Here is a 23296-nt window from a genome sequence, read left to right as displayed (position 1 = left end):
CGTCATACAGAGATGACTACAATGGGTAATGGAGCCATTGCTATTTTGTTCTGGGGGTATTTTCTTAGTTTGGAGGAAAGATCATAGCATTGCTTTGTGTGAATACATTGTTTTTACGGTCAGTTTACTTTACATACAATGAGTATGTATGGGTGTTGAGTAACAAGAGGAATGTTCTATGTGTCTCACCTTAGATTTTCCATATATATTTGGAGAGGCAGGAAAACTAAATAAAGATATTTAACATTCTCATCTACACTTCTTGATGCAAATTTGGTTTGGCTAATTATATAACCTGATGTGAGATTTGGAAAGCTGAAAGGAGGCAGATGGTTGCAGTGATGGTCAGACTGAAGTGGGGTCTGAGACATGAGTGTTTGCAGCAGCAGGAGTCCAGCTTTCTGTCAGAAACAGTCTCCCAACCTTTCCTTTGCACTCTGGGTATGCCTTGAAGCCTGAATAGTGGCACCCCTTGATCCCACTGCCAGTGAGTTTTCTTTTACTTTTTTAAAAATAAATAATTCATTGAGAATTTCATAGAGATATAAGAATATTAGGTGTTTTGATCAAATCCATGCCCACTCCCTCCCCTCCAACTCCTATATCTCCCCATCACATTTTTCTGATAACTTCACGTACTCTTTCTTCTTTTATTTATTTTGTATGGGACTTTTGGCAGCTCTAACATTCCCCCCCTCTGAAGAGGTAACCTGAAAATCTTTTAAGGATTAGATAAAAGCTCCCAAATATTTTCCACATTTTTGGTCTTTGGAACAGAGTAGGTTGCTAAGAGGCCCAAGGACATTGTGAGTTTTAGCCAAGAAACTGGCTACTTTTCTTTGGGGTCTTTTTACCCTAACTGCCTAGCCAATTTCTACCTCCTATTCTTATCATACCATCCTCTGAGGAGGTTACCCAAATTGCCTATAAGGAATTGGGACGCAGAGCCAGTGAATTTTCTATGGTCTGACTACCTTTCTGAAATTAATGCCTCCTTGCCTGAAATATCTAGAATGAATTCTCTTCCCTGCCTTGATCTCTGGCTATATGAAAACAATGAACCCTGCCATGCAAGTAGTCATTTTTCCCTGGAATTCTGGATGTATGATAGTGTGGTCAGAAATCACTTTGTACATTATTTTTTTCAAGTGTCATTTCCAAGTGAGAAACATCACACTGGGGGGGGGGCACGGGGGACACCATTTTATATCAGAGAGCTGGCCAGATGCCAACAAACGTTCCATAGATGGTGTCCACATCTTAATCCTAACCTTGTTACAGTGCTCTCCAATTTCTAAAGTGTATTCACAAAGAGCAGAAGGTGGTGCTTAGAAGAAAGTACTAGAGATAGACAAGTCTAGCTGCTACAGGATGACTTCTTGGGTGTATGATTCTATACAACGGCCATTATTCTGTTTCTCATTTTATGCATGGGCAAAATTGAGATAATAATAAGGCTCAGGGTTTTTGTGCATGCAGATGCTGTGAAGCACTTAGGACAATAACTGACATATGGCACTCAAGAAGGTCACAATAAATGTTAGGTGTTTGTTATCACCATTTACTGTCTTCAGCACAGTACTAGGCCCAATAAACCTTAGAGTCATCTTTTAAAACCTCAGAGTCAAAGAGGATGCTGAAGCACTACTTAAGAACTTGGACATTTGCATTCATTAGGCCATTTAAACAGTTCTGCCATGGCAGTTCATCACTGAATACAATGATCTTTGGAGGAGGAACATAAAAAACAGGGAAGTAGAAGAGGGGTCTTTCTTCCTTTCTGAACTATATTCATGGCAGAGGCAGATTTGGGCTAAAGGTTTTGGCTCTTGAGCCCCTGAGGCTGGGAGACCTGTTGTGGTTGCTCAGGAATGGAGATGAAGGCAACAGGTCCCATGTGGTGCTGCCATTAAGTCGCAAAGTGCTTTCCCCATGGGCTCCTTCCTGACTAAGCTGCGACTATTCAGACAGCCCTTAGGGTCTCTGGATGAGAGAGCAGCTGGGCGCCCAGCTTGGGGTCCACAGAGGCCCAGCCTCCAGCGCCGCTGCAAGTGCTCGAAGGGGCTTCCCTAACTTTGCTGTTTGCTTTTCCTTCCGTCTAGGTCCGAGAGCAGAGGTTACGGTCCTTTCTCCGAGGTCCCAGGGGCCGGAGGTGGGGGCGTCGCAAGGCCGCTTGGGGCGGTGCTAGGCCGGCGGGCCCGCCCCGCGGCATCCCTGGCCCGACTTCCTCCTGCCGCAGGCGGCCAGCCCAGCTGGAGGAAGCAGCGGCAGCAGCGGCCACGATGAGCGCGGGCGACGCCGTGTGCATGGGCTGGCTCGTCAAGTCGCCCCCCGAGAGGAAGCTGCAGCGCTATGTGAGTAGGGGCTCCAACGCACCCCTGGCCTTCGTGTCCTCCGGTCTCTGCCAGCAGGGTGGCCGCGTATGATCCCGGGGGACCCTTGGCTCTGGGGCGCCAAATGCCGTGGCTCCCATAAGCCGGAGCTGCAGGCGAGGCCGATGCACGGAAAGCGAAATCGCACGTCGATCCGATCAGAGCCGTTACTGCGCCAGCCTCTGGCTCTTACCCGCGGGCTTCAGCGGCTCTAGACGGCTGCTGGCGAAGGCAAAGGGAAGCTGATTGGGGCTGAAACCCTGGCGCCAGCCTTTATGCTGGAGGAGCCAGAGAGACATCCCCAAAGAGTGTCCTGTCTGATTGGAGTAGACCCATTGCCCAGCGAGGGGGAACAGGGCAAGGGACAGGGAAGTGGACAACCAGAGGAAACCTGCGTGGGCAACTCAGGGAGGCTACTGCATTCTGCTTGGACTGTAAAGAGTGCTGTCGTTGTCGCTCTCGCAGGACACTCCTGTTAGGAGCCTTCTATATAGTGGAACTCTTTTTTCATCACGTCCTTTCTCAGCACATTCTTTATGCTGACATCGTCCTTTTCTGGTACAGCAGGAACCACTGACATTTACTATTATGAAATAAGGGACACTTGGAAAAGCACATCTGCCTTCACATCTTATGACCATTTTTAAATATGCTATACACAACTCAAAAGTTCCTTATCTTCAGTGTTCTTAGGATAAGATTTTAAAAATCTTCTTCTTAAAGACCTGATTGATACTGAGCTGCCTTGTCTTCAGCCATTAGAAAGAACCACTTCAGTCTCTAGAGAGTTGCGTATAAATAGATATTAGGAGTTTTTGCTTTTTGTTTTACGTTGGAAGTAACTTGATGGATCCATGTTGTTCATAATTCCTAATTTCTCTGTGAAACGAATGCATGCTGGTGGAAACTAACCCACCCAAGTCTGCACTCAGTTAAGGCAGTCCATCTCAAATGGGTTCAACCTGGTGCTAAACTGCTATCCTTATTTTGTCCAAAGTTTACCAGGACTTTTATTTCCACATTGAAAAGCACATATTGTGTAGAATTTGAGGGGTGGGATTATAAGACTTCAATAATATATGGCTACTTCTATAATTTATGACTGGAGCTTTTCCTGAACATCTAGTTGCTACTTTCCCCATTTCTGGGCTAGACAGTATCTCACTCTTAGGGGTCTTTGGAAAGGTTTTGTTTGTACTACTGAATAGCATCTTCAGTGTTGTTCTACTTAGAATGTACGTCATCACAGATGCAGAAATACAAACATTTCTTTGATTAAACACCAGTATAACCCTGCATCATTGTTTTTGATTCCACAAGTCCCTGACCACAAGGTCCCACATCTGTCAGTCTTTGCACCATCAAGCTGCTTCCCTAATTTTTTTAGCTTCTTTGAAGACTGATTGATATCGAAGAGGCAAGATATGAAAACATTCCTGTGCCCTTCATGGGCAGGTGAGGCTTCTACCGCAGAGTGCTACTTGTAATCCTGCTGGCTGGTTAGGTTTCCTTGTTGCTTTTAATGATAGCCATTTAAAAAAAAAATCACTGGCAGATTTCTGTGAGTTCAAGGCCAGCCTGGTCTACATAGTGAGTTCCAGGCCAGCTGGGGCTACAGGGAGACCCTGTCTCAAAAAGACCAAAAAAAAAAAAAAATCACTGGATATTTTCAGAGTAGCATACACTTTCCAGTACACGATTCGGAAAGACAGTAAATCTGGGGGACTGGAGAGATGGCTCAGCGGTTGAGAACACTGGTTGTTCTTGCAGAAGACCTGGGTTCGAATCCCAGCCCAGGGGCATTGCACGACACAGGTGCACTTACCTACATGCAAGCAATACATGCATATACATCAAATAAAAATAATAAATAAAAAATTTTAAAAAAGGAAGACAGTAAATCTGGAGAGCAAGTTTTATGGATGAGATTTTTTGCCCCAGTCTTGATTGCATCTTGTGTTCAACAGAATGGCTTAGGAGAATTTATTAGTGCTTCATGCTCTGAGGAAGACCTGGGTATGTAGCCTTTTTGTAATGAGTAGTTTGTTATTTTTTGATGTAATGGGCCTATGGTTAAGAGAGGATACTGTACAGTCTAGAGATGGATGGGTGGGGTACATTATGATGAGCAAGACTAGATACCATCTTACCAACATTCTAAGACATAAATCTTGACCTTTTAGTTCCTGGTTGGAAACTGTTTTTTAAGAGACTGCTTTTTTGCAATCCCTGGAATACACCTCAAAGAAAAGTTTCTACTCGTCATTAAGGGCTGCAGAAATTCCTTTTGCCACTAGAGGGCAAGGATGAGTTACTTCTACGGGGTCAGGTGGCGATGTTAGTCATACTCCCTTTAATTGAGCTCCTGTGAGGAATTTCTCCTACTAACTGGGTGCCAATTCTTAATTGGGCCCCGTATTTGGTGCTTGGAAGACAGAGAAAAGACTTGATTCCAGTCCTCAAGAGCTCCATAGTTTTAACATGTTTAACACAGCAACATTACAAAGCTGGTTAGCACAACTGGGACAATAATTCAGTTCTTTGTGTTGGCTAGAACTGGAGTTACGGATACTTGTTACCTGTTGTGTGGGTGCTGAGTCCTCTGAAGGAGCATCCAGTACTCATAACCACTGACCAATCTCTCCAGCCCTCGTTTTTGCATTTTAAGTGTGTTGACTGTAGGTTTTTTGTTTGTTTGTTTGTTTTTGGTCTTTTTGAGACAGGGTCTCCCAGTAGCCCCAGCTGTCCTGGAACTCACTATATAGACCAGGCTGCCCTTAAACCCACAGACATCCGCCTGCCTCTGCCTCCCAAGTGCTGGGATTAAAGGCATGCGCCACCACGCCCGGCCCTGACTGTAGTTTTTTTAAAAAAAAAAAAAAAATGTACGGGTACCCATGTCATGCAATGCCCAAGGAGACCAGAAGAGGGCATTAGATCCCCTGGAACTGGAGTTAAGGACGATTGTTAGCTGCTGTGTTTGGTGCGGGGATTCAAACCTGGGTCTTCTGCAAGAGAAGCCAGTGCTCTTAATGGCTGAGCTATCTCTCCAGCTCCCTGTAGGTCTTTTGTAGATACTCTTCACCAAATTGTGGATGTTCCCCTGTATTTCTCATTTACTGAGGTTTTTAAAAATCATGAATTGGATTTTGTATTATAAATAAAATACTTTTATCTGTAAGATAGTAATTTTCTTTTCTTCTTTAGTCTGTTACTATGGTGAATACTATTTTTTTCTGTCTTTTTGAGACAGGGTCTCCCTGTAGTCCCAGCTGTCCTGGAACTCACTATGTAGACCAGGCTGGCCTTGAACTCACAGAGATCCACCTGCCTCTGCTTCCCAAGTGCTGGGATTAAAGGCATGTGCCACCATGCCTTGGCATGGCTTGATTCATTTTTAATGCTGAGCCAGCTTTGAACTCCTAGGATAAATTTCACATGGTTTTCATGTATTCTTGAACTTGCTTTGCTATTACTTTGCTTAGGATATTTCTGCTTCTGTTCATGGTAGACATGGGCATCAATTTTCCTTTTTTTGTACTATCTTCGTTTGCTTTTGATTTTAGCATAATGCTGATCTCATAAAATGAAAAGGGAAGTGTTCTCTTGCATTTTCTGAAAGATATTGCATAGAATTGGTATTCTTCCTTAAATGTTTGGTAGAAATCACTATTGAAATCATTTGAAACTGGCCTTTTTTTTTTTCTGGGAAGGCTACTTATTAACTTTGAATTCTATTTCTTTAAAGATAGAGAATTATTTTTTTTTTATTTTAAAGAAAAGGGACTGGAAAGATGGATCGGCAGTTAAGAGCACTTACTGCTTTTCCAGGGGACCCAGGTTTGTTTCCTAGTATCCACATGGTATCTAATAACCATCTATAACTATACGTTCAGGAAATCTGATGCCCTTTTTTGGCCTCTGTGGGCAGCAGGCACTCATGTGGTGTGCTTACATACATGCAGGCAAAAAAACTCATACACATAAAAATCTTCATGGGGCTGAGAGATGGCTTAGCAGTTAAGAGCACTGGCTGCTCTTGCAGAGGACCCAGTGCAATTCCCGGCATCCACATGGTGGCTAACAACTTGTCTGTTACTCCAGTTCCAGGCTCTGAAGCCCTTTTCTGCCTCCTTGAGCATTGCATGACACGGGTGCACTTACATACATGCAGGCAATACACTTGTACACATGAAATAAAATAATAAAATATTTATAAATAAATAAATTTTTGCCAAAATTAAAAAGATACAGGACTATTTTAGGGTATACGTATCTTCTTTTTAAAACTTTTAGACAAGATCTCACTGGAACTCACTATGTAGATCAGGCTGGCCTTGAACTCACAGAGATATGCCTGACTCTGCCTCCAGAGTGCTGGAATTAAAGGCATGGTCCACCATACCTGGGTTCCATAGCTTCTTGAATGATCTATATTAGTTTATGCTTGTCAAGTATTTTCTCAATTTCTGCTGAATTGTCAGATTTATTGTCCTTTTTCTTTACCGAGATTTATGAGTGCTGATTTTTTTCATTTATTATTCTTTTTCTTTCATTTATTATTCCTTAACTTGGGTCATCTGTGATTGTTTCTGTTTAGTTTTGTTTTCGCTGATCAGTCTGGCTAGTAGTTTTGTTAAATATTCTGATATTTCCTAAGAACCAGCCTTCACTTTCATTTATCTCTAGTATTTAAAAAATTTTTAATTTATTTTTATTTTGTGTGTATGAGTTATGCATTACGCCTGCATGTATCTAAGTGCACCCATGTCAGGCAGTGCCTGTGGAAGAGGGCATTGAATCCCCTGGAACTGCAGTTACAGATTGTTGTTAGCCACCATGTAGGTTCTTGGATTTGAACCTGGGTCCTCTGCAAGAACAGCCAATGCTCTTAACTGCTGAGCTGTCTCTCCAGCCCCCTGATCTCTACTATTTTTTATTGCTTTTAATTTCATTGGCTTATCTTCTTATCTTTATTATTTCTTTCTGTTTGCTTTGGGTTTAATTTTACCACTTCCCTGTTTAGTTTCTTTTTAAATATTATTTTTATTTTTTGAGCCTGAAGATTTTGCTAGAAAGCCTTAAATATGGGGAATAGTCTTGTAGGGGTATCAGGCTTGTGGCTCAAACTCTGGTTACTCCAGCTTAGGAGCACTTCCTTAATCACAAGCCCACCGTTAGTGTTACCTAGTACTCACTGGTGCTCACTGGCCCTCTGCTTAAGGAGACCTTGAATTGACACTCCTTCTGCCTCAGCCTGCCAGGAAGCTGGGACTGTAGGCCTGCAGCCCTGGCTCAGCTCTTATCTTCTAATATAAGCATTAAATACTGTAAACTTCTCTTCAAGCACTGCTTTAGGTGCAGCGGACAAATTTGGATATGCTTTCTTTTCACTTTCACTCGTTAAACATTCAGTTTCTCTGTGAGATTGCCTTTTTGACCCACGGACTGTGTAGAGGTTTCCTGTTTAATTTTTAAACATTCTCAGATTTCCTAGTTATCTTCCTATTATTAATCTCTAGTTAAATTATATTATGATCCAAGAGCAAACTATATATTTTATATTCTTTAAAATGTATTAGGTTACATTATGGCCCACAATATCATTTCACTTGGTGAATATTATGTGGAAAAAGATGGGAAAAGATGGGTCTTCTTTCGTTGGTTAGAATGTTCTGTAAATGCTCATTAATCCAGTTTGGTTGATGCTATTGTTCAGGTTTTTCATATCCTTAGTGATTTTTCTGCTTACTTTTACTACCAGCTACAGAGAGAGAAGACTATTTCCATTCATAATTATGGCTCTGTCAAGAGTTTGCCTATTTCTCTTTGTAGTTTCTTTTGCTAAAAATGTGGTGGTGTTGTTTGGTGTAGGAGATGGAACCCAGGGCCTTATTAATGCTGCAAAAACCTTTTACTACTAAGCTATACCGTCTAACTTTGTACCTTTTGCATTGTCCCTCAGAGAGTGTTTCTTGCAGTACTAATAACAATGTTTCTCTGTCTGTTGGTTTTACTCTGTGGTTGGTAGCCTGATAAGCACTTGATAGGAGCTGTAGAGGAAAAGCCTGTAAGACTATAAACCTCGCTCCATAGCCTCCCATATCTATAGCCTTCAAAGGTTCCACCATTTCCCAGTCGACCCCAGCTTATTAAACTGTGGATTGTACAATGAAATGTGGAGGTTGTGCAAAATTTAGCAATAGTAAAAGGTTGCTAAAAGGTATACCAACAAAAAATTATTTCAAAAGTAAATGCATAATGAGTCCAAGGTGTGTCTGGCAGTGTTTGCCCATGCTGTGTCCTACACCTTCACTGCAACCTTGCATCTGAACACAACATGCACATTTTGCACTGTACTGTACATGCTGTCACACCAACAAACACTTCCTGAAATACCTTGGCACAGGTTCATGATTATTGTATATTATGAATTACAGTTTTTAACTGTACACACAAAATTTTCTGCTCTTATAGGAAGATAATGGCTTAGACAAAAACTTTGAATAATTTTCTTACTGTCATTCATTTTTGAGTGTGTAAGTATCTTCGCAATCTTCGCATTGTATTATATTAGAATGTTTGATTTTAAAAATCATTGTGTGCTGGGTTTCAATTAATAAAAAAATGTTAAATAAAATTTTGGCTTAGGATTAGGACAGAATTTCCAGCAATTTCTGAAATGGCACTAAATATACCACGTTGTATTACACATTCATGCAAAGACGCATTCTCAGCACTAGTGATTATAAAATCGAAGTATTGATCAACTCTGAAAAACACTGATACTCTATGTCCAGCAATATCAAATATTCAGGCAAGATTTAATTCTTATATTTACTTGTGCGTTATGCATGTGTACATGCCATGGTACATGCAGAGAGATCAAAGGACAACTTGAGCAACTCAGTTCTTACCTTCCACTATGTGAGTTCTGGGAATCCAACTCATATGGTTAGACTTGGTGCCTTTATCTACTTAGTCATCTTTCGGGCCAAGATTTAATGCTTTCTGTAAAAACAAACAAGCGCCTCTATCACACTAGTATGAAAATTTACTTTCATTTAATTGCCTTCTTTTTTTCCCTTTTTTGTAATTTTGGTTTGTTTTCCCCTCCTGAACTGAGGAATGAACCCAGTGCCTTGCACTTGCTAAGCAAGCACCCTACTATTGAGTTAAATGTCCAACCCCTGTTTTCGTCTGAATAAATCTTAAAATTATATGTGCAGCCAAAAAAACTGTTTAAAAATTAAAACTTTGTCATTTGTTATCAATTACTATTTGATTTGTATACCTGTTTTATATACTTATATACTGCGGCTGCATAAAGATTTCCTAGATGAAGGGGGGTCATGAATTGAAAATGTTTAAGAAGTCCTGCACTGAACTACATCCAGCTTTGATCAGCTCATCACCTTTTTCAGTTGCATTTTCCTTACTGACACAGTGATCTCTGACTTGGTAAGCAAATCCTTGCCTTCTGTGTCTCCCTGCAGGAGCCTCTGTCTCCCCAGATCTCAAATTCATACATTGCCCTGTAACCTCAGACCTTTTAGAATTGTTTGGTTAACTGGTACATTTATTATTATGAAGTAACCTCTAGTTCTCTGCTCTGAAACCTACATTGTCTGTCTTTTATCGTTTTATGTTAATTTTTTTTGGCATTTGCCTTTAAAGTGGTTTTCTTGTGGGAAGCTATAATTAATCTTTCTATTCAATTTGACAATCCTTTCTTTTCGTTTAGACCGTTCACACTTAATGTGACTGATTTGAATCTGCCTTGCTATTTGTCTCGTTTATTCTTTGCTTCCCTTTTCTCTTTTGTATGATTCCACTTTATCTTCTCTATGCTTATTTTTATTCTAGTGGCTGTTTTAGAGTTTTAAAAAACTTAGAAGCACTCTCATCCATGTTGTGCTGCTATTGTCATGCTTTTTACTTCCACCTATGTTATGAACCTTGCTCTATACTCATTGGGTGTGTGAATCCTGAATTCATAATTATTTCTTAGTTACAGTTATATTTTATATTGCCTCCATCTCTTTCCTTTAACTTGGAGACTCCAATTACACCTATAGTAGGCTGCTTGAAATTGATTCATACCTGACTGACACACTGTGCTCAGCAGTTCTTTTGATCTGAGCATCACTGTGGATGAGGGATTGCTTGGTGTTTCAAGTTTATTGTTTGTTTTTTTAATGTAGTATGTAGTCTGTTGCTAATTCTGTCAGGTTTATTGTTCATCTGAGACTTTAATTCATTTTACATATATTTTATCTTTCATGTCTTTAATGTGTTCATGCTTTCCTCTATTTTCTTGAACATTTATTAACTTTCTTAATGTTCTTATCTACTAATGAAAGGAACAGCAACTTCTCTTTCATTTTGGAAAGAATAGCATAGTTCACATTATTGTACCTATAGAAATTTCACTTAATGCTCCAGGCCCTGATAGTTACAGTTAATTATACACTTTCTTACATGCAAAGTCTTACCAATCGAAGGTTCTGTATTTTGTGCAAGCATGATGCCATCATTATAGTAGTTTCAGTGATATAATTTTTAAGATTTCTAGGTTATCACTGTTTCTGCTGACTAGATTAAGTCAGACTTTACACCCTTGAGGCAAGATCATAAAGGTATACGATTCTCTGACTTTGAAAGTGATTACTTCAGCTGGCCCTGCAGGTCGATAAAAAGATAAAAAAAAAGTATTTGGCAGATCAAAAGCTGTATACCAGGTGCCAGAGTAGTTTTTATTTGATTTAGAAAACAGATCATATTTAGAAGAGCTGTAACCGGCATCATGATGTTATGTATGTAACTTCTGTGCAGACCAAACAGACATATCAAATTGAGATGTGATAGGAGTCACTGCCCTCTAAATCTTTTAGGTGATTGGTAATGGCTAATTGGGTTGCAATATTTCTCTTGAATTAATGTTTTGGAAATTTGTGACTTTCGTCTTCCTACTATCATAGACATTACCCTATAGATAAAAGGGCTGATATACAAATTGGATCAGGTGACAGTAATACTATTTGTTCCAATTACAAGTTTGGTTATTTGGGAAATGAGCAGAGATCAATCTGTTGAGCTCTCTCTGGGGCAGAATTAAGTGAAAACTTCATGGGGCTGGAGAGATGACTCAGTGCTTAGTCAAGGGCACATACTGCTCTTGTAGAGGACCCAAGTTTTGTTACTAGCACCCATGTCAGGTGGTTCACAACAGCCTGTAACTCCAGCTCCAGGGGCTCTGATACCCTCTTCTGGCCTCTGTGGGTACTAGCATGCACATGCTCATACATGCACAGTGATACACATACACATAAATACGAATTAAATTTTAAAATTCATGTATTACCTGGCATCCATAAGTTTTTTTGTACTATTTGCAGTCACTCTCCAGTCTGCTCTCTAACTCCAGGCAGCAGCTGGTCTTTTTCACGTCTTTGACTTGCCTTTTTTGAGAAATGTCATATAAATGGAATGCTAGAGTATATGTTTCTTCATATTTCTTCTCTTTGTTTTAAAGATTTGCTATTATTTTAATTTGTGTATGTATGTGGGTATGTGCATGTAAGTGAGTTGCCTACTGACGTCAGAGGCATCAGATCCTCCTGGGGCTAGAGTTACAGGTAGTTGTGAGCTGTCTGATGTGGGTGCTGGGAATTGAATTTGGGTCTTCTGCAAGAGTAGCAAGTGCTCTTAACTGCTGAACCATCTCTCCAGTCCCATTCCTCTCTATATTTTAGCTTCTTAGAAATTTTATTAGCATGCATTAAATGTACAAAATAATGGCTTTTATGGTAATATTTTCATATATACATTTAATATAATTTGAGTATATCAATCCCCCTAGCACTTTGTCTTGTTCCCCTTCTCCTGCTCATATGCTTCCTCTTGCTAAATAGTCCTTCTTGCGTTTTTAAATCTAGATTATACATATGATAGTAATATGTGGTATTCAGCTTTCTGAGTCAGGTGTATTTCATGTAACATCTTTTTCCTTCCATGTTCCACAAAACAAAGTGGTTTTGTTTTTCTTTATGCCTAAATAATATGCTATTATGTTTATATACCACCTTTTCTTTATCCATTCACCCATTAACAGACATCAAGGCTGATTTCATAACTTGGCTATTGTGAATAGTGCTATGATAAATATGGGTGTGCGGGTATCTCTATTATTGTAAACTGGCTTTTATGACTTCAGGTATGCATTGAACAGTAGTATGGCTGAATCATATAGCAGTTCTATTTTACTTTTTTAAATTTTATTTTATTTTATGTGTATGAGTAAATTTTATGTATATACTGCCTGCATATATGTAAGTGTTGTGCAGTGCCCACAGAGGTTGGAAGAGGGTGTTGGATCTCCTGGAACTGGAGTTATGGATGGCTGTTAGCTGCCATGTGGGTGCTGGAAATTGAACCCAGGTCCTTTGTAAGAACAGCCAGTTCTCTTAACTGCTAAGCTATCTCCCCAGGCCCCTGGCAGTTCTATTTTTCATTTTTGAAGGAAACTCCATACTTATTTGCATGGTAGCTCTACTCATTGACATTTCCATCAATAGTATATACAGGTTCCTTTCCCCCCATATTCTCACCATTCATTCTTTCCTTCCATTTCACTTTCATTTTTCCTTTCCTTTCCTGTACCTTGAGATAAGCTCTCAATGTAGCCCACCCTGGTCTTGGACTTGCTATCTAGTTGAGGATGATCTTGAACTCCTGGTTCCTCTGACAAAGGCTGAGATTACAGGCTACAGACATATGTTACCATGCCCTGCTGATTTTGTTTTCTTTTTAAAAAATCTTTATATTTAAAAAAATTTATGTATATGAGTGTTTGCTTGCATGTAGGTAAGTGTATCACCTGCATGCAACGACAGCAGAGGCCAGAAGAGAGCATCAGATCCCACAGAACTGGAGTTACAGATGGTTGTAAGTTGCCACCTGAGTGCTGGGAATTGAACCCAGGTCCTCTGCAAGAACGACCAGTGTGCTCTTTTAATGGATGAACCATCTCTCCAGCCTCCTTTTCTGTTTTCTTGATGTGGTATATAATCATAATAGCATATTATTTAGGCATAAATAAAAACATATATTTGTTAGACATTGTGCCTCCTGTTTTGAAAACTATGAATTGAATTAGTTTTCTTATTTATTGATTTGATTTTTTGTATCTACTTTTTGTTTTTAATATATTCTGTATATTAATACCTTGTCATATTAATAGATAACAAAGATTTTCTCCAATTCTGTAAGCTATCGCTTCACTCGTAATTGTTGCCTTTGCTGTACAGGAGCTTTTAATTTGATGCAATCCCATTTGCCAACTCTTGCTGTTATTTCTTGAGCCATTGGAGTCCTATTTAGAACATCATTGCTTATACCTTTATCTTACCTCATTTCCTTTGTGATGTTAGGGATTAAACCCCAGGTTTTGTGTATGTTAGGTAAGCACTCTTATCCTGAGATACATTATCAACCTGCTTATGCCTATACACAGAAGTGTGCTGGATATCATTAGTGTCAACTTGACACACCTGGGTTGAGGGAGCCTCAGTTGGGGAATTGCCTTCATTGGACTGGCCTGTGGCCATGTCTGAGGGGCATCTTCTTGATTGTTGAGTGATGTGGGAGGGCCCAGCCCACTGTGGGTGGTGCCACCCCTGGGCAGGTGGGCATGTGTTGCATAAGAAAGCAGGCTGAGGAGGGGCCAGGGGAACAAGCCAGTAAGCAGCATTCTTCCATGGCCTGTGCTCCAGCTCCTGCCTCCAAGTTCCTGCCCTGAGTTCCTACCTTGGGCTCCTGGATGAACTGTGACCCAGGAGATGTAAAATAAATAAACCCTTTCCTCCCCACGTTGGTAGTGGTCAGAGTGTTTTGTCATAGCAATTGAGAGACAAACTAGGACAGAAATTGGTACCGGGAGTCGGGTATTGCTGTGACAGACCTGACCTTGGTATTTTTAGGAGGATTGTGGAAGTGTTCTGAACTTTGGGCTGGAAAAGCCATTGAGTGCTCAGAGTTTGTTGCTGTGGAGCTTGGAACAGTTATGTTGAAAGGGTTGTGGACAGTGGAGGCCTGGCTTGTGAAGCTTCACAGGGAAGTGGAAACTATCAGGGCTGTTTGTGTGATATTTTGAATTGAGAATCTGTGGGTTCTGGTTGGCTGGGGCTGAAGAATCCCCTGTGATTAAGAAGAAACCAGAACCTGAAGCAAAACCTTTGCTTTACTGGGACAATTGATGCTGGTTAGCTGGGCCTGAAAAATCAGCTGTAATTAACAAGAGACAGCATCACTGAGGTGAAATCTTCTGGGAGGTATTTCCTCAGGGTCAGCACACAGAGGGGACCTGAGCCTCTATCTCAACCTGGAAGCAGGACTTGGTTATGTGTAAGAGTCTCCTGCATGGTTCTGGTGTTGAAAGTGTGAAGGGGTCACAGAGAGCAGCTGAAGCTTGGCACTCTGAGAGGCCAGGAAAGGCCATAGGTGAAAGTGCAGCTTCAGTTGCAGTTAAGACCCCAGGATTGAAGGGGTCATGGAGAGAAACTGAGGCTTTGCACCCCAAGAGGCAAGAAGAGGCCATTGGCGAAGGTGTAGCCTCAGTTTCGGTGGAGACCCCAGCTTTTTGGAGATGCCAGGACCCTGGGACGACCACCAAGGATGCTGGCCTGCGTCCGCAAGACGAGCTGTGTGTGCTGTGGACTGCGGCGTCAGAGCAGTGGAGCTGCCAGAACCCTTTGGAGGCCAGAAGATCGTGAGTGAATCCCAGATGTCCAGCCTTGAGCTACTTTGCTGGACTTTGGTTTTGGTTAGGTATGCTTGAAATAAGACAGTACTTGTTTTGGATTTTACATGTGGCCATGTCCATGGGGCACCTTCTTGATTGTTGAGTGATGTGGGAGGGCCCAGCCCACTGTGGGTGGTGCTATCCCTGGGCAGGTGGGCCTGTGTTGCATAAGAAAGCAGTCTGAGCAGGGGCCAGGGGAACAAGCCAGTAAGCAGCGTTCCTCTGTGGCCTGTGCTCCAGCTCCTGCCTCCAGGGTCCTGCCCTGAGTTCCTACCTTGGGCTCCTGGATGAACTGTGACCCGGGATATGTAAGCTAAATAAACCCTTTCCTCCCCAAGTTGGTAGTGGTCAGAGTATTTTGTCACAGCAATGGAGAGACAAACTAGGACACAGAAGTATTTTTTTATTTTTAAATTTTATTTTTGCATGTATATATGTGTCTGGGTTTTGTGCGTGTGTGTGCACATGCATGCGGGGGCCAGAGACTGACAGTGGGTATCTTCCTCGATTGCTTTCCATATTTTTTACTGAAGCAGGGTCTCTTGTTGAGCCTAGAGCTCTCTGATTCAGCTAGTCTAGTCAGCTAGTTGGTTCCAGGGCTCTCCTGTCTTTGCTTCCTAATTAGTAGAATTACAGATCTGCCACCATGCCTACTAACTTTTACGTGGTTTCTCGGGATCTGAACTCTGGTCCTTATGCTTGTATAGCAAGCACTCTGTCCACTGAACCATCTTCCTAGCCCTTGAAGTATTTCAATTTCAGATCATACATTAAGGTCTTTTATCTATTCTGAATTGATTTCTACTTGTGGATATTTAGTTTTCCAGCACCATTTGTTGAAGAGGATGCTGTTCCTCCAACATACACTTAGATGGCTATAGATGTGTGAGTTTATTTCTGGATCTTTTTTAAAAAATTTTTATTTATTTATTTTATGTGTATATGTGTATTGCCTGCATGTAGGTAAGTGCACCCGTGTCGTGCAATGCCCAAGGAAGACAGAAGAGGCTGTCGGATCCCCTGGAACTGGAGTTAAGGACAGCTGTTAGCTGTCATGTGGGTGCTGGGATTCGAACCCAGGTCTTCTGCAAGAACAGTCAGTGCTCTTAACCACTGAGCCATGTCTCCAGCCCCTTATTTCTGGATCTTTTATTGTAGTCTATTGATCTGTATGTCTGTTTTTATGGGAATACAATGCTGCATTTGTTACGATGGCTCTGCAGTGCAGTTTGGAGGCAGATGTCATGGCATAGACAAGGGGAAACATATTTATCTTACTTCAGTTTCAGAAATTTCAACCCCTCGTGGTGAGGAGGGTGTGGCACGGCAGAGCAATTTACATTATGACCAAGAGGGTGCAGATAGCAATAGGAAATGGCCAACCAAAGTTTCCAGAACCTCTCAAAATAGTGCCACCAATTAGGGACTATGTGTGCATACCATGAGCCTGTAGGAAACATTTTAGATTCAAACCAAAAAGACTATACTATGTCATAATGAAAAAATGAAGTTAGTCCAACTTCAAAAGTTATTATACTCTTAATAGTTCAAACGTTAGTCAGAAGTTTGTTTGATTAGTGCAGCTCTCAGACCTCATCAGAGAAGTTTCTTTGTGCAGTAGATGATGATTAATACAGAAACTCACAACTGGTCAAAGTGCAGAGAATAAGTGTCTGTGGAGTACACAGTCAAAAATGGGAAATGTGTAACACACACACGCATGCACGCACGCATACACACACCATCCCCAAGGCTCAGGGACCATTGAGGAAGAGAGAGCAGAAAGACTGTAAGAACCAAAAATTGGGGAGGAATGGTGTGAAACAGTGTCTTCAGGATATGATAGAATGACTGCACTCATGAAGTCACAGCAGCTGTGGTTGCCTACACAAGACCTGAACAAAATCAGGCCAGCCAAAATTCTGGCTTAGATGGGACAGATGCTCTCCTGGCCCCACTCCTTACAGAGGAACTATTAGCAGTTGATGGCTGCTAGAGGAGACAGAGTTAGTTTCTTTTTAAAAATACTTTATTATTTTTATGTGTATGAGAATATTGCCTCCTTGTATGTAAGTGCACCCATGTTGTGCAGTGCCCACAGAAGTCAAGAGTTGTCAGATCCCCTGCAACTGGAGTTAGAGACAGTTGTTAGCTACCATGTGGGTGCTAGGAATTGAACACAGGTCCTCTGCAAGAGCAGCCAGTTCTCTTAACTGCTGAGCCATCTGTCCAGCCCCAATAAAAATATTGTTAATAGTTTAAGTTCATAGTCTCTGAGACTCAATGCAATCTCTCAGCTATGAGCCTATAAAATAATAGGAAAAAAACCCTCAAAAAAAACCCTTAAATACTTCTAATATATGATGCCATAGAGAAAACATTCCTATTCCAAAAGGGAGGAAGATGGGATGGAAAGCCAGGTGTGGTGGCACATGTATTTAGTCCCAACACTCAAGAGGCAGAGTCAGGTGGATCTCTGGGAGTTCAAGGCCAGCGTGGTCTACATAGTGAGCTCCACATCAGCTGGGGCTACAGGGAGACCCTGTCTCAAAAAAGACCAAAAAAAAAAAAAAAAAACATGGGATAGGACCAAAGGAAGAATAAAACCCAGAAGGTCAAACATTAAATCCTGCCATATGTACAGTATCAGAAGTATATTGTGGCATGGTGAGAGCGCCAACAGGCTTCAGCAGCCCCACCCTATGACCTTGCCAATTGCAGCTCACGTAGGCTCTGTCTTGGACTAGCTCGACTTTGTTGCCTGCAGCTTTTTTCAGCAGAGCTTCCACATTCCTGGCATCTCTCCAGCATCCTGGGGTTTCTATTGTTGTTTAGGCTGCACCTTCACAGCTTCATGCATCATCCTTTCAGGAGCTTCCTGCAGGGAATCTGTCCTTATTACACATTGCCTTGGAATTTTGGGGGAAGCCTACATGATCCCTTAACTCTTGCATTATGGCAGCCTTCAAAGCCAGCAGCATGTGCACAGTACCAGGTTTTGTGATTGGCTGGAGCAGTAGCCAGTTCCCCTTGGACCGTGGCTGCAGTGACCTCTGAGTATCTGGGCAGCTGAACCTGGAAACACTCTTCTCTAGGAATCCTGTGCAAGCGGGGAACTTTAGAGGTACTCCCTTATCAAGGAACACTCTTTCAAATTAGTTGGTAGTATTATACCCTTGAACCTGAGATGAATAAAATCTGGAGAATTCCTGAAATGTCTCTAATGCACCCTTCCTGTTTTCACATTACAAAGTGTTTTTCTTTTCTTTTTTAAAAAATTTTATTACTTTTATTTTATATGTATGCGTCTATTGCCTACATTTAGGTAAGTGCACCTGTGTCGTGCAATGCCCCCAGAGGTCAGAAGAGGCAGCCAGATTCCCTGGGACTGGAGTTACAGACAGTTGTTAGCTGCCATGTGGGTGCTGGGATTCGAACCCGGGTCTTCTGCAAGAGCAACCAGTGTTCTTAACCGCTGAGCCAGCTCTCCAGCTCTCCTCTTTCTTTTCTTTCTTTTATTTTAAATTTTATTGATTATTTTTATTTTATGTGTATGGTTGTATTGCCTGCATGTAGGTAAGTGCACCTGTGTTGTGCAATGCCCTCGGAGGTCAGAAGAGGCTGTCGGATCCCCTGGGACTGAGGTTACAGACAGTTGTTAGCCACCATGTGCATGCTGGGATTCAAACCCGGGTCTTCTGCAAGAACAACCAATGTTCTTAATCACTGAGCCATCTCTCCAGCCCCCAAAGTATTTTTCTTTAAGGACATGAATCTCTTTAACAACTGTGGTATCTTTTTTAAAAATTATTTTTATTGTTAAAATGTTTATGAAACCTTTCTTTATTAAAATCTTTTTGATTTATTTGTTTTTATGTGTATGAGTATTTTGGCTGCATGTATGTAAGTGTACCACAAGTGTGCATTACCCATGGAAGGGAGAAGAGGACATCAAATCCCCTGGAACTGGAATTATAAGTGGTTGTTAGCTACTATGTGGGTGCTGGGAACCTAACCCATGTCTTCTACAAGAGCACTCAATGCTCTTAACTGCTGGGTTACCTCTCCAGCCCCTTTGACATTTTAAAATTATGTGTATATGTGTGTGCGGACGTTGCTCACATGAGTGCAGATGTCCGTGGAGTCCAGAAGAAGGCTTTAGATCCCTGGAGCTGGAGTTACAGGTGCTTATGAGCCACCTGATGTGGGCGCTGGGAACCAAACTCAGATCCTCGGCAAAAGTAGTATGTGCTCTTACCTGCCGAGACACCTCACCAGCCCTACGACTGGGTTCTTTTGGCCGAACTGCCTGTTTTCCGTAGCTTGTTGCTTTGCTCTTTGCTTCTGAGTCTCCTAAAAGCAGTCAATAATAGCATGCTGACCCTGAATCCTGTGCTGTCTTGAAATTTCCTATATCAAATTTAGTTGACTGCTTTTGAATTTAGCCTCACTCAGGATTTTAGTACATAGGTAAAAGGCAAACAAATTCTCTGCTGCAATGTAACATGAATGGCCTCTAGTCCAATTCTCAATAGAGTATTTGTTCCTGTTTGAATCCTCATGAAAGTATAGAATTTTTTTAAAAAAAATATGTGTGTGTGTCTGTGTGTGGGTATGTGCACATGTGTATGGGTACTTGTGGAGGATGAAGCTTCAGATTCCCCAGGAGGTGGTGGTATAGGCAGTTGTGAGCCACCCAGTGTGGGTGCTGGAAACTGAACTCAGGTCCTGTGCAAGAGCATATACCTCTGAGCCAGTCCTCCAGCCCCGAAGGTCATTTTTTTAATGTCCACATTTCTTTTGGCCACTACTGGGGATTGAACCTAAGACCTCATGCATGCAGGTCAAGTGCTCTACCACTGAGATACATCCCCCAGAGGTAATGTCTACACTTCTATTAGCATGCTGGTCTTCTGAATTGCCAGCAGAAACACCTATTTAACTCTACATAAAGCATTCTAGGGCTTCTCTTTCCTACTTCTCCAAACTCTTCCAATTTTTTCCTGTAAACCACCAGCTCTAAAGTCCTAAGAACCATATGGTCAGGTTTGGTCAGCAACAAACCTACTTCCCTGGTACCAGTTTTTGAAATTTATTTATTTCTCTATTCTTATTTTTTTATGTATATGTGTGTTTTGCCTGCCTGTTTGTAAGTACACCCATGTCATGCAATGCTGATGACCAGAAGAAGGAGTCAGATCCCCTGGAAATGGGGTTATGGATGGTTGTTAACTGCCATGTGAGTGCTAAGAACCAACCTGGGTCCTCTGTAAAAGCAACCAGTACTCTTAACCACCGAGCCATTTCTCCAGGCCCTGAGGATTTCCACATCTATATTTAATCAAGGAAATGGTTTATAGTTCTCTTTTTTGTTGTTGTTGTTGTATGCCTAGGTTTTCATCATTTGTAGACTAATTTGAAAGCATCCTTTCCTTTCTACTTTATTGAATAGTGTGAAAAGCATTGGTGTCAGTTCTTTAAAGGTCTGGCATAGCTCTAAGATGGCAAACAGTGGCAACAGGGTGGGGGTGGAGGTGGAGGTGTGTTGGTGCCTATACTATGGAGTGAGGTGAACTGTTATAGCCAGAACAGCAACTTGATGTGCACCTTCAAACCATCAACAATATATTTCAGGTCAATGTGGATGATGTAACTGCCCTACTCTGTAAGGTAGTTCTAGATAAAGAACAGAAGTTCTAGGAAAGTCTTGAATGTCATCAATACTCATACCAAAGTGTTAGCCAATATGTCTCTTTCCTTTGAGAAGGCATATTGCGAGTGCAGATTGAGCAGAACTGAGAATGCCTTGAAGACAATAGAAAGTGCCAACCAGCAAGCAGACAAACTAAAGGAGCTTTGTGGATAAGTGGCATACCCTTTGGAGCACTAATATGAATGTTTACCTGTGTGTGCAGATCTTGTCTGACCCTCTCAAGATTATTAAGATGAGAAGAAACTGATGAGGTTGTTGCAACTCAAAACAATTGGGAAAAAGTGGTTTCAGAGAACGTAGGTCTCCAAGAAGGCAGCATGAACTGTGTTACAGTGCTGCATATGCATTGACAGAGTGAGGCCAGCAGAACCAGGCAATGAAAATCCTACAAAAAGCTGAAGATCTTTGCTGCCAAGATTCCGACGGAGCTGAGGAAGACCTGCAGGCAGAACTGACCATCATTCATGGTCAAATGACCCATATTCTGCAGCTTCAGGATCATACAGAGGAGGCTCTGCAACTTTACAATAAATAATACATCAAATAAAACTAAAGCCAACAGATGCATCTGCTAGCACTACTAGCACGACTAGCGACAGTTAGAACATCATCACCATGAATAAGGACCAAAATGTCTTTGACTTTAAGAAGAAAGTGAAATTAATCAATGCAGAAAGGATAGAGTTTCACTTTTCCAAGAAACAAGTGCAAGTCATAAAATTTAACAAAACTTTACTTGCTATGTACACAACAAACCAGGCAGAACACTGTTGCAAAATATCTGCCAGTTTGGAGTCCCAAAGCCCCTGAGCACCCCCTGCTTGTGTTACTCCAAGCTGCCCAGCTCTGCCATGAAAGCTGCATATAAAAGCAATAGAGCTGCTTCAGAAATTTTCTGATCAACATCCATAAAATGCAGCTGAAATTAAGCTTACCATGGCACAATTGAAAAATTCCCAAGATAGTATTTCCGAAGCTCGTCTAATATTGAGACGCATAGAGGAGTTAAACTATAAACCAGATGTGGTGTCTATTAGTGACCATGTACAGCCACAAGGAAGATACTGATGATGCCATCAAGGTCTTCACACAAGTTAACCAATGGTACTAAAGCCATCAGTCCAAATCCCCTGCTCATTTGTCCTTGAAGCTGCAAACTTCAAGCTCAAATATATTGGAAGGAGGTAAATAGTTACCTAGACTAGCTCTGGAAACAAAATCTAAAGAATGTTCACACCCTAGCACAGCTTATTTCTACTTGTCGATCCAGAGAAAGCAAAAGTTCTTAGTAAACACCCTCACCACATAGTATGCCTCTAAAAGTAGATGTTGAGGGTCTTGAAAATTGTCCTGGTGCTACATACATTTGGAAGAAGGGTGGAGAAGTTACTGGAGATAATCAACCAAGGGAGCAAGGACAGGGAGCTTTGAAAATGAAAGGAAAACTACCCAAGAATTATAACCCCAAAGTAACCCTGGATCCAGAAAGATGGCTACCAACAACGCAAGCACGTTTTTACTACCCAGGAAGAAAGAAGGGTAAAAAGAAGAATCAGTAGAAAAGGGATGCAGGGTACAACTTCAGAGCTTCCTCTGAACTGGATGCCAGCAAAACTGTGAGCAGCCCACCCACCTCCCCAAGACCTGACAGTGCTGCAATAATAGCTGCCTCTACAAGTAACATCATCCCCAGACACCAGAAACCTGCAGGGGCTCCAGCCACAAAAAAGAAACAGCAACAGAAAAAGAATAAAGGAGGTAAAAGTGGCTGATGTGTTGAATGCTCTTCTTGCAGGCTATTTTGAGTCCAGTGGCAATGACATTAGGAACATAAAGGTAACACAGCAAGAAGCACAAAATTCCCTCTTCCATCTCCATATTGTCATGAAATAATTTCTTGTACTTCAAATGGGAAAACATTGTCCTCAAACTGCCTTATCTTAAAAATCTGCTCCCCAGTGCTACTCACACAGAGGAAGACAAAGCACTATAAAAGCAACAGCACCAAAATAAGTCAGATATATAAATACAAAAAATGTATTAAAGATATCACCAGTAACCTTAGAAAAATAAAGACAAAAATAGTGTGAAACAAAGAATGAAGTTAGAAGTTACTAAAGATAAGAATAATACTAATAAAAGAATTAAATAAAGGAGGTAGAAAAAGGACCAAAATAAAGAAGGAGCAGGGTTAAAGAAAAAATTGGAAGGAGAAAAGAATGTGAGGAAGAGGAAAAGACCAAAATAAAAAAATTCAATTACAAAATAAAAACAACGTAGATAATATTGGATAAAAGCAGGAGATTAAACATAAAAGCATAAATGGACTATGGCTGTAACTCAGTGGGTAGAGTGTTTGCCTTGCTTGTGCTAAGCCCTGAATTCAATTTTTAGTACCAAGTAAACCAG

The 23296-nt window shown here is 41.3% G+C and overlaps 1 protein-coding gene and 1 pseudogene across 2 annotated transcripts in view; both read left to right on the top strand.

Moving 5' to 3' along the window:
- The first annotated feature begins 2238 nt into the window (after positions 1-2238).
- Gab3 (GRB2 associated binding protein 3) overlaps positions 2239-23296 on the top strand; it is an 84590-nt gene continuing 63532 nt past the window's right edge. For both annotated transcript variants that reach the window (XM_029567773.1, XM_008842035.3), the window contains exon 1: positions 2239-2354. In XM_029567773.1, coding sequence (XP_029423633.1) covers positions 2283-2354 — 72 coding nt within the window. In that variant the 5' untranslated portion in view covers positions 2239-2282. The remainder of the gene's footprint in view (positions 2355-23296) is intronic.
- On the top strand, positions 18130-22659 carry LOC103741304 (annotated as a pseudogene).

Source organism: Nannospalax galili, unplaced genomic scaffold (genome assembly GCF_000622305.1).
Source record: "Nannospalax galili isolate Female #2095 unplaced genomic scaffold, S.galili_v1.0 scaffold880, whole genome shotgun sequence".
NCBI lineage: Eukaryota > Metazoa > Chordata > Mammalia > Rodentia > Spalacidae > Nannospalax > Nannospalax galili.
Note: the sequence above shows the minus strand (reverse complement) of the source record. Positions and strands in the feature narration are given on the sequence as shown.